Here is a 12,605-nt window from a genome sequence, read left to right as displayed (position 1 = left end):
TGGAAAGCAATTACACCTTTTAAGACAGTGTCTTCACTGGGAATTGATCCCAGGACCGCTCACAGCAAAGGGAAGAACGGTAGCGGATACGCTACGCGAGGTCTACTGGATTCGACAGGTAACACGAAACAAAATACATGGGGCATATGGGGAATAGATCATTTCCCACTGACTGACGTATGACGTAGAAGCTGACTTACGATCAGAGCAAGGACAGAGAGAACAGGTTATGCAAGAGAACGAAGTACATGGAATGGAAACTAATCATAGTTAGCACCTATAAATCCAAGAGTAGTGTATGTGGAAAAATCAATTAATATATATTGTGAATCTGTCTTCCATCATCGCTAGTCAGGCTTATCTGTCTTTCGTGTGTGGGGTGGAGTAGTGGGAATACGAGTAGCAAACATGTCAAAGAGCATCCAGTTGTAAAGACTGCTATAAATTAAAAAAATAAATAAAACTATACAGATAGAGTATAGTTTCTACGCAAACAGCCTGTCCGACCCATCTTAAATGTTTCGGAGATCGTCCATACACTTATTCAGTGATATGAACAGTCATCAGTAGAAGGCAAAATGCTTCATGCATTTCTTGTCGGTAACTCACATGATTCGGAACTTTCTCTGAAACCAAGAGAATGCCCATATCTCCAAATACATAAACCCAAAGTGACCCAATTTTATCATTACTAAAAAAGGCTATATAAAAACAGAAGACATTTGCTTACGACTGTACCTATTGGAACTTTTGCTTTGTGCAGCTCTTCATTTAGCAATTTGTCCACTACGCTACACTGAAAAACCCACTACATAAGCTAACTACAGTACCCACCTACCATCTACGTTTCAGCTACTGCAACTACTCATGCACTCACCCTTTGCTAATTTTTCATGCTCCTCGACCAGTGGAGGAGGTTCTGTATGGAAAGTCTGAAAATGAGTGAAATAAAGCTGCCTGTTTGTACTCGTTCGCCAATAATCTGGAAAAAGGAGGAAGGATAATGCTAGTTATAAATCTAGTCTATATATACAGTACTTCGATTTCTTTCAACTGTCTTTCATTAAATGGTGCACTGCACTTGCGAAGTTCGAGCACCTGCTTTTTGACCAATAAGCTAAGCGTGCAATACAGAAAACCATGTGAATACCAATGTCAATTTTGAGACTGGCATTAGACACGCACAGTTTTCCCAATAATTTTGGAATTTATATATACACATTAAACTTTATTCAATTTGATTTAGCGTAGCACCAAGTGAACTGGGGTGGACAAACACCATGTGTGCGTGGGTTTGCTCGGGGTTCTCCCGTTTCTTCACACTTTCTTCATTCCACCATTTCATTCATTTCTCATCATAACCGACTCCTTTAGCCTCGCCGGCATAACCGTGGGACGTGAAAATAAGATTTCATTTTTGATTTAGCGTAATTCAATTACAATCGCGAGAGAAAATAATATTTATCTTTAATTATAATGATGGATTCACTAAAACTAAAGAGGAGATATTAATAATTATGTGAGAATTTTTTTTTTAAATTAAAATTGTTATAGAACAAATGAGCCGTTAATGTCCATTATCAGTGCAGCGCTCAAAGAAGTTTAACTCCTTACAAGTATTCACTTTGATAGAAGCTAGGTTTAGCCCGTAAATAGCATTTGCATGCCGGTTGAACGAGAATGAATTATGTTCCCACAGGAAGATTGTATCTATTAACGAGACAGCGAGGCTTCAAAGACGCCTTTTTAACTACACCACTATGGTTCTTTAGACGTGATCTACGTCTATTTGTTTCAGATTCCTATACGAGAAAAAGTGTTTGAAGGTCTTGAGAAGTGTTCCTTACTCCTGACCTGTTCATTGACTTTAGGAAATTCTCCAATCTCATTCAGTACGTTTAAAATCAAATCACTCCCAAATTAATAATCACTTCACTGCTCCTTTTCTCCAAGCCACACGGAGCGGACGAGGAGTAGGCAAGTACAGTCCGATATTGACAAGAGTGGTTGCAGGCAAACAAGAACACCGAAAGCATTGTCGATGGTTTTGCAACACAATACATTTTACTTGTGGATCATACGCTATGCTACACGACTAACAACAGTTCCTTGTTCTATTACAAGTAGCTTTATATCTGTATCTTTTGCTCATTCTTCTCTGGTATTTGACTAAACTTGCGCTATGTACTAACAGTGGACATAAATCCCAGTTTTTCGGTTAGGTTCATTTGATGTTCAACGGGGACGTTAGCATCTAGTATTTGTCCCCCCCCTCACGATCAACACGATTGCTGAAACACGGACTACCGTAAATAAAATTTAAAGGTTTCTTAGAAGTTTCAAACAACCTGTTTGATTTTTCAATAAAAACTGATTTCAGTTTTAAAATCTATTTCGGTTTTCTTGTACAAGGGTTGTTCAGAAAGTCCCAGACGTTTTGCCCTATCGCGGCAGTGGGAGAGTATAGAGTCGCCATCTTGGCGTCAGAGCGTTGCCACACTCACTATGCATCCAGCTCTGGTAGCATGAGGACTATGACGTTCTTACTCTGTTTTCTGTGGCGTGTTACAATACGTGCTGCAACAAAAAATCCTGCCTCTTGTGAGGTGCGTTTGCTCAGCTAAAATCCGACTAAAAGCCAACTAAAATCCGTCGCCAACTGTGTGAAGTGTACGGACATGGAATAATGAGCAAAGGCCGAGTGAGGCAATGGTGCACACGTGCAAGCGCACCTAAGAGCTCTTGGATGGTTTTAGATGGAAGGTGTTCGATCACCCATCATACAGCCCGGATTTGGCGCCGAGCGACTACCACCTATTCCCAGCGATGAAGACATGACTCGCTACACAACGCTTTGACACTGACGCCGAACTGCGTGCTGGTGTAAGCCAGTGGTTGAAATCACAGGCGGCAGTTTCCTACTCGACAGTATCGAAACACTTGTGCCAGGGTATGATAAATGCCTTAATTTACATGGGCGATTATGTGGGAAAATAGCTTAAGAGTGTACATTTCAAATGTATATACGGAAATATATTTTGGTTTGTTCATTGTTACTTTATTTTAAAACTTTATTACTTTTTGGACAACCCTCAAACCCATTTCAATAACCGGTTCTGGAAACCGGAATAGTTTCTCGACTCGATTATCTACAAACAGGTTTCCCGTTTTCACAAGCACACAAAAAGCTTTGGCCAATCCTACTTGATATCTCATACATTGGTCCGTTGAGAACATTATTGGCTTCCTGATATGGAAGCACATGTGTAAGTCTTTAGGTATAAAATGTCCTCTACAGATAGTCTTGTTTATGCAGCATTCGGATTTTTTTTTTTTTTTCAATTTTCTTTGTTATACTTTGTGTACTTTCAATTAATCGTGAACTACTGATGGGTAACCAACAGGATGAACTGTCTGAAGGATGCTGTGCACAAAACAAAAGTTAATCTCTTTCTTCCTAAGGCCTAATGTGTGTGGTTACCTTCGCCGTCCAAGTAATAACTGCTCCTGTTCCTTAATTAGGAGCTTAGATGCTTGTGTTTCAAGGTCCAAAGTCAAGTTACAGGTACATAAACGTGAATAAGTAAATACAATAAGAGAAAAGAAACACTCATTAGATTCTGAACAGGAAGCAATTTGCTACCGAGATGTGATTGTAGATCTGTAACAATTTTTTCATCACGGTAAACTATGAATTCAATTCAACATAGACATAACTTGATTAATAGGTGAATGTATTGGTAAACAGTAACGTATAGTGGTGTAGGAGCTGAGAGAGCCAGATTCTTCAAAGGGCGCGTGTCGCAAGAGATGCTAAAATTGGTTCATATTCATTTCAATACATTTGGGTAAATATGCAATTCTTTCATGTTGATGGAATGAAATTTCCATTTTAACGTCCCAGGATTATGCAGAAATCCGAAGTGAGACTGCAATGATGAATCAAATGATGGATTGAAAAAAAAAAAAAAGAAAGAAAGAAAGAAAGAAAGAGTAAACCCACCCATACAATTTTTCACCAACTTCACTTGGAGCAACCTGATACGAACCAGGGGCCCCATGCACCGGTGCTGAGCGCTCTACCATTCACCCATTTGCGACAATGAATGTTTGTTATTAAATACAGAGTGGAACAGTTAAAAAGTAGCTCGCATCCCCTTTGAATGCGAATGCAATATTTCGATATCTAAAATTGAGTAAACAGCTACAACAACGGACAGTTAATGCAACTATCTATTGTTGTTTCTTCAACAATCGATAATATATAACAATCGACATACAAGAATTATCGATTGTTACAATTCTTGAATAACATCAAGGGTGGTTTGTTAGACCCTTTCCATTACATCATGAGTAGGGCAACCAAAAAGCGTACCAGCAATTTACACATATCTTTGGTACCTTCAACATGGTTGTCTACGGGTTCAGAAGAAACTAATTTTGAAAGCATAAGAAAGTATAAAGCATAATTTAAAATACATAGCACAATTCTTGGAAATTCTGTTTAACTGCAAGTTTAACATACTGTATTAATATTTTTTAAAAAACCAATATTTACAGTGCAAAGCCTTTGCGAACACTACAACAATAAACAGCTTATTTTTATTTCTGTAAACTTTTCGGTGTAATCTTTGAAGTGGAGAAAAAAAAAAAAGAAAACTTTTCGCCAACAATGAATAAACAGTAGTTTTATTCTAACGAGGAAACTGTCCCAAGTGTAAACAGATTTGGCTGGGGTCCAGATGTGTGTTACGGGAGACACAAGGAGAGACGTATTTTGGCGTTTGGGCCCATACGCAGAAATTTCCGAAATACGGGACCCCAAAGTGGCCCTACATGCTATAACTAGGAATCAAATGACGTTACTTGTACACAACCGATTTGGCTGGGGTCCGGGTGTGTGTTGCAGGAGAACAAAGTAGGAGACACGTATTTTGTCGTTTGGGCCCATACGTATATATTTCCGAAATACGGGGCCCCAAAGTGGCCCTACATGCTATAACTAGGAAGCGAATGGCGTTACTGGTGCAGAATGTTGGCATGGGTTGGAATATGTTATAATATATCCAAAGGTATGAGACTTGTGTTTGTTGTTAGGTCCCACAAAAAGGAATGTCGAATGTACAGGGTCCCATATTGTTAGATTTTCAATAAGGCCATGAAGTTGGCGTATGTGGTACCCATGCAATTCTGAACAGATGTTCAGCTGGCACGAGCCGTCGAGGGGGGATCTGCTCAGCACGAGGGTGTCAACGGAGCGAAAGAATGTTTGCGTTTTTCGCTTTTATTTCTATGGCTAGGATGTGTGGAAACCGGGCAGAACACTTTTCTGCAAGGAGTGAACATTAATATTTAATCGATACGGCGTGTGTTGTCAGGAAACCAGGCAGAGTGGCGGACGTAAAGTTTGCCGGCGTGTCAGGTTAAGTCGAAAAAAAAAAAAAATCTCTTCGACTTGGGCTTATAATAGCCATATCCGGACCTCAGCCAATTCGGTTGTATACAAGTAACGTCATTCGCTTCCTAGTTACAACATGTAGGGCCAGTTTGGGGCCCCGTATTTCGGGAATTTCTGCGTATGGGCCAAAACATCAAAATACGTGTCTCCTTGGTCTCCCGTAACACACATCGGATCCCAGCCAAATCGGTTGTTTACACTTGGGACCGTTTCCTCGTAAGTGTAACTGCGCAGTTATTTATACTTCGAGATACACAAAAAAGTGCAAAAGAACTCCATATGTGTACCTCGAATTTTAGCACTTTTGGTGGCATCTTTTACTTTCACTTTCTGCATATATGCACCTCTAAGACGCACACAAATGATAAATAAAATAAATAAATAAATAAAATTTTAAAAAATAAAACTGACTCGAGTAAAGCGTATCTCTCTACAAGTGCATTAAGTAGAAAGTTCATTAAATATGAAAGAAACTGGTTGCATAAAATATTAATAAATAGATCAAGGTATTTAGAATATTTAATGTATAGTAAATATTATACATTATACACGATTTATGTTAATGATTGAAATTAACAAAGCATAATACAGCATAATTTGGAAAAATATAAAGCATAATGAAACAAAAAAGCATTATATGGGTTGCTCTAATCATGAGTGATAAAGCATAGTTTCATCTTTCTTGTCATGTGGATTCGCAACACGAGGTACTACGCAACGAAGAACTTTAACATTGTTTGTCAGCAACCGATCCATGATTTAAAAAAAAAAAAAAAAAAAAAAAAAAAAGAAAAGAAAAGAAAAGAAAAGAAAAGAAATAGTTTGGTGCCGTGTAACAGGAACGCACATTTTTTTTGGACCGATATTTTTTTAACACTACCCTCAACAAAGTTATGTATATGGAATTTTTTTATGCATTTTTGTGCTCAAGTCACTGAATATGAAAGAATACTGCTTCTTTCAGCAAGATGGAGCAACATTCCACACTTTTAAAAGGTATTCCTGGAACGAGTCCATGAGGTCTTTGAGGGACGAACTGTCAAGCAAAGGTTTGTGGCCACCACGTTAACGACATATTTCTTCCTGTGGGGACACCTGAAGAATAAGATCTATGAAACTAACCTACATACGATACAGAAACAAAGACAACACTACCCATAAAGTTGCCATCGATATACGAACTTTACACCGGGTGTATCTGAATATACTTGCACGTGCAGAGCTGTGTATTGATGTCGCAGGGGGTAACTTTCAAAAGCTATAAATGTATAAATATTTTTCACTGTTCCTCTATTTTTCATTGTAAATGAACAAAGTCCGTTTCAGCTCTTCGTTTCTGTAATTTTACTGCATCTCCTTTATTCTTACACGCGATACTTTTATCTGCGCCACCCTGTAGTTACCAATTGATTCCAGAGCAAGGAGCTTTGCGTGTAGTTAATACATTTAGTGCAATGAAATTAAGTTTTACGTCCCACGGTTATGCCGGTTAGGCTAAAGGAGACTGTGATAGTGAGAAATAAATGAAATGGTGGAATCAAGAAAGTGAGAGGAAACGGGAGAGCTCAAAAAACCCACGAGCACGGTGTTTGTCCACCACAAAGTCCACACGGCGCGAGCTGGGATCAAACCAAGGACCCCAAGCACCGGAGGTGAAAGCTCTACCACTGAGCCGCCGCGCCCAGTCCATCACCGTCGCCCTTGCAATGAAAGTTGTTCCTCGCCCTTGTTCATCCTCGCCATCGCAAGAATGGTTGTTCATCGTCCTCGCTCTCGTACTGGACACCACTTCGTCCTCGCGCACCCTCGCGAGGATCTGATCCTCAATTCTCCAGCGTATTTGCTGGATTATTTTCTTAACATACATCCTAAACAAACAAAACTAAACATACTATCGTATAACTTACCCTGCATGACCTAAAATGGAACAAATCATTGTCTACTCCACGTTTAATATTACCATGAATATGTTCAGATAAAATTTGAATAGAGCTTAATTTACATCTTTCGGTTCAAACTAGTAGTGTTGATAATTAGACGAGACGAAAAACAAGGTTTATCATCTCATCTCAATTCAACACAATATTATATACAGGGTGTTTCAAAAGAAAATCGACAACGTTTGGAAGACAAAAAGTATAGACTAACCTGGGTGCACAAATGCTTCCTTTCGGAGTTATATACGAGTTATTTCAAATTATATGCTCGTAACAAAACTCCCTCTATAAAAACTGCTTCGTAAGTGCCTTAGGTGGGCGGGTGGGTGCGTGGGTGTCTGATCATACAATACTTGGTTTTGGGTGGGAGAAAAGAAACATACAAAGAAATCGCACTGAGGCTATACCAACCGGGTGTTCATGGACGTATATCACTTAATACCTATTTTTACAACAGAAGTTGTAAACAAAGAAAAACTACTGCTCAATCAGCTTCAGAACATATTGCTTGTTTTCAGAAACTTAATGAACTATTCATTTAATAATTAAGCGCGAGCCCGGGAGCAAGCGAACGCGAGCTTCAAAGAAATAAAGGGGCACGAGCCGAACAGTCCGAGCGCGAGCCCAGTTGAAAGAAATGGGCCAGAGCCCGAATGAACGCAAGCCCAGTGCAAAATGGCCATCTATGAACAAAAGTCAGTCCATCAAGTCTTTTTCCATCTGATCTACTGCATTCTGTTTATTTTCTCACTGATTGTGTTTGTTCAGATATCAGCGCTCTTCAGATTATGTCATTTATTGCTGAATGACGTGAGTGACTGTCTACCAGTACTTTTTAAACATGACAGTGTAGACACTTATCTAGAAAGTCTAGCACAGGCAGGGCAACAATGAGGCACACTCACTTTTAAACGTAGAGCTATTTCTATCCGGAAACTTTCATGAGAAACGTGCAAATATTATATTAATTTGCATTATTATTTTTAATAGTAGTAGTACACAGGAGAAATTTATGAGTGATGTAATAAGGGCATAAGCGTGTGTTTACGCCCTTTTTTCATCAAACGCATTTGTGGCTTACGCCATGCTTGTTTACTCTCCTGGTAATACTTCAATTCAATATCGGAATAAAATGCTGCATATTACCTTGTTTTAGGTAAGAAAAAACTACTTAAATTTTCAACATAGTTTTCTCCAACTGCATGTTTCAGACTTACGCCCTTATTGTATCAGACTCCTCAATTGTCTACTGTAATCAAATGAAAGAAAGAATATGACCAATCTATAATCTTGTTGTGACATCAACTTTTCATCTAGGGGACATGGCAGATGCTATTTTAAATATTATGTTCCTCCAAAAATAGTTAAACAGCAAATTCAAAATAGTTGTTGTTAAGAAAGTTTGTCCTCCCTCGCGCGCCCTTGTTCTCGCGAAGGAAATTATTCCTCGCCCTCGCGCACCCTCACCATCGCAGTGGAAGTTGACCCTCGCAGTTCACAGTTGGACCTCGCCCTCGTTCACCCTCGCCCTCACGAAGGGAGTTTTACATCGCCCTCGCCCTCATGTTGGGAATTTCTTCTCGCCCTCGTGCACCCTCGCCATTGTTGTCGAAACTTGCCTTCGCAGTGACAATTTGGCACTTGCCCTCGTTCACTCTCGCCCTCGCGTCATTGAGGGCGACGGAATTTGAGGGTGAGGGACCAGTAAAAATTAAGATTTTGACACGCCAAGGACTGAACAATTCAGGAACTACGCTCGTTTCGCTAATTTAGTTGATACTGGAGTCGAGGAAGAGCATCATACAGAGAGGAAACATCTCACAATAAGGAAACCAGTAAATTATCGCCTCCGGAGTATTTGTAATGAAAACTTAACACACTCTCCATGAGGTGCTAATGAAACATGAAAGAAAGCATCTTTTGGGCTTGGTGTACTCAGTATGCACAGCAGCAGTAAAAGGTACAGTGTCGAGTCTTACACTGAGAAAACTCCACAGGCACATAATAAAATACATTTTTCTTTATGGCATGTCAAGTGTATGCATTATGCTGTAAGACCTTAGTTCTATCTCATTAGTTGCTGGCCTTCTTTGGGCGCTGCATTTACAAGAAATGTGGCGCAGTTAAATGTTGACGGTAAGGAAGAAGTATTAATGCAGGACATATCGTTTGCATTTTGATGAGCTTAAAACATGATTAACGAACGGAAAGACACTCATCTTGAAGACATTCTGGAATGTACAGAACAAAAGATCAAGGTAAGAGCGAAGACATTTCGTAGCCTTCTTTTGGACTTGAAGAGAACGTTTAATCTCTTAGATGGTTGCTGCTAATTTAATGGATAAGATTTCAGTTATTGTAACAATTTTTAATGGTTGTTGCACGAACATATAGAATAGACAAAGTAGAGGTTTACAATAAGAAATTAAGTACTCATATTTCCGGTTTCGAAAATGTTATTCAACATAGTCTTTTTATTAAAGAGCTGTTGGGGTTTCCTACAGAGTGCTAAATATCGGAACTGAGATGTAAGTACAGTATTTAAGTAACTATAGTGACTAAAAAGTCTTACACCGAAGTTTTCTTCGTAGTAAAGATACCTGCCAAGCGCTGTTAGTGTAATTGCACTTGTATTGGTGCTTGAGAAGGTTGCTGATAGAAGTACCAACCTATTTTTCGGTCTCCGTTCACCACAAACATTTACTAAAAGGTAAATGAGGCGCAAAGGATAAACAACGGATAATGAAAGAAAAATTATCAGAGTTCACAATCAGACTGTGTCAATTACCTAAAATCACGGAACGACTTCCCTCAATGGTGCAGTTTATATTACATTTAGCATTACGAAGTCTATTAAAAATGAACGTACGAGTAGTCGCCAAGGAGGACTATCCAATACATACAAGAGCATAATAGTACAAATCAATTAGTCCAAAGATAAGTGTCCCTCAGATTGCAAACAGGGACTGATCCAGGACGGACTTTTGGGGGGTCGGTGGGTTGTAACAGTGCTACTTAGAGCTACTTTTAACAGCTCAAAACTCTGGGATGAGGTTTATTTATACATAAAGTTTCCTCTTCTGGGGAAGGCGATTGTCCTGATCCGCCCCTGATTACAAATGAGCTGCATAGGTATCATTCGCTAAGGTGAGGAATGCGTCGAAAACCGATTGATATTATTGCCGTATTTTAAGAAACAAAACTTGGGCAATTAACAGGAATCGTAAGAAGTGCTTAGAATTGGCTTTGAAGGGTGTAAATAACCCCTTTTGACATTTGAAATAAAGAAAGCTATTTTCATCGACGAGATTTAAGTACAACTTGTTTGCGTCATGTAACTCAAACTATTAGAAGAATGAAGAGAACAGATCGATCCCAAAAATCGTACGCCCATAGTGAAACATGCTACAGATTTAAGTTTTGCGACCAATGAGTACTGTTCGTGTCGTACGACTTCGTACTTTTGAACGACAAGTATCCAAAACTTACAATACTAGGATCTGGATACTAATGTAACCAAATAAGTTCACCCCCCCCCACACACACACAGACAGACACGTAGTGACCAGACATCAATCCCATAGAGCATCTATTTATTTACTTAACCAAAAAACAAAGATACAGGGTTCTCAAAAATGTTTCATTGGAAGAATGTAAAAGTATTTCATCTAAGAATGTAGCGAACTTAGTCGTTCCCATTTACAAACGATTGCGGACAATTATAGCTGCTAAAAGGAACGCTGCAAAGTATTGAGAAATGATATTAGTATTATTTTCTTTAGTATGTTAGCTGTAAGAATACTTTTTCCATGTACAATTTTAGATTTTTTTGTTTCTTTGATGTATTCATAGATGAATACAATAACACACGTAATTTTAAATCACACACTTTACATCCTTGATATGAATAGTACCATTGAAATTATATGAAACGGGGACTCTAGGAATACTTTTTCGAGTCACTGTACATTAATTTAGTTAGCTATTACGCGTCCCAAGAACAGGTTACAACTCCGATCTTATAATTTATTGAAACTGGAGTGATATTTACTTCCGATTTGACTAGTATTTATACAGTTTAGAAGTGTATTGCTGTTTCAGAATAGAAAGGGAGTTACTTGTTTCTATTCAGCAATTCTAAAGAACCTCACAGCATAGTCGAAGGAGTTGCTATCTCAAGTACAATACAAAGGAATTAAAATGATTTCAGAACAGTTTACATTTCCGGGCTGTTCATATTCTGGGTAGTTTGTATTTCTGCAACAGAGCCCCAACTAACAAAAAGGATCAACTAATATCAGTCTAGAAAGAACATTTTGGCGGCTGGACACTTCCTGTGCCTAGAAGGATCATTAATCTTTTAATATAATTTCTTTGGTGAAAGTCCTTCGACGTGTTGCTTCGTAGATTATATTATATAATGCCAATGGTTCGCTCTTGTTCCAGGTGTCTGACCCAAGAGCTAGTTAGACAATGAAAAAGATCCATTAATATTAAAAGCAATATTCGTGTATTGTGCACATGGTAATTTGGTTTGTCTTGAGGATTGTAATACTAATAATAATAATGGTCCTTGTCTTTGCAGTGTCATTTCCATTGCTCTGGCGTTAACTTGGCCTTGTGGGATGATGGAGCAAAGCCTAAAGGATGCGACGATTATGTCCTTGTTCAAGCTTTTATTACAACGAACACACACAAGTGGCTAAGGAAATACGGTCGTATTTTTTTTAAAAAAAGAAAACTTAAAAAAAATACTTATGGCTAAATTAAATCCTTCCTATGGATTGCTTTTTTTATTATTATTTTTGCGGAAGAGGAAACACACATTAAAGCCAAGTTTTTATCCAAGTAATTCCGAAGTTCCATTTTAATCGGTTTTACGAGGCAAAATCGGAATGATTCGAAAGCAATGTTTTTATTAAGTGCCTATGCGAACTACTACTACTACTACTAACCTTAGACTGGACAATGTAATGGCACACGGATGTAGGCGGTGTCTTCAAAGAGTACTCGACGTTCGGAAGAAATTGCTCATCAGGAGCATTATTTCACATTTTAATCCGTTCCGAGTAGTCTTATTGCATTTTTTTTTTTAATTGAGGTTAATAAAATTGCAGAATATTAATTACATGATATTTCTTTCTTGCCAAATGGTGTAGAATTCAAGATAGGCAAAGGGGAGGGCGGACTAATAGAACTTTTCCTTCATT

General features: G+C 38.6%; 1 protein-coding gene across 2 annotated transcripts in view; it reads right to left on the bottom strand.

Annotated features, from left to right (window-relative positions):
• The window catches only part of Duox (dual oxidase), a 458,692-nt gene that overhangs the window by 348,608 nt on the left and 97,479 nt on the right, over positions 1-12,605 (bottom strand). Inside the window, exon 2 of one of the 2 annotated variants that reach the window (XM_081740304.1) lies at positions 878-982. The exons of the other annotated variant lie outside the window; for it this stretch is intronic. Coding sequence (XP_081596430.1) covers positions 878-982 — 105 coding nt within the window. The remainder of the gene's footprint in view (positions 1-877; positions 983-12,605) is intronic. 2 annotated transcript variants of the gene reach the window in all.

The sequence above is a fragment of the Thermobia domestica genome, chromosome 15 (assembly GCF_964235325.1).
Source record: "Thermobia domestica chromosome 15, izTheDome1.hap1.1, whole genome shotgun sequence".
NCBI classification, from domain to species: domain Eukaryota; kingdom Metazoa; phylum Arthropoda; class Insecta; order Zygentoma; family Lepismatidae; genus Thermobia; species Thermobia domestica.
This window is presented reverse-complemented; position numbering and strand designations above follow the sequence as displayed.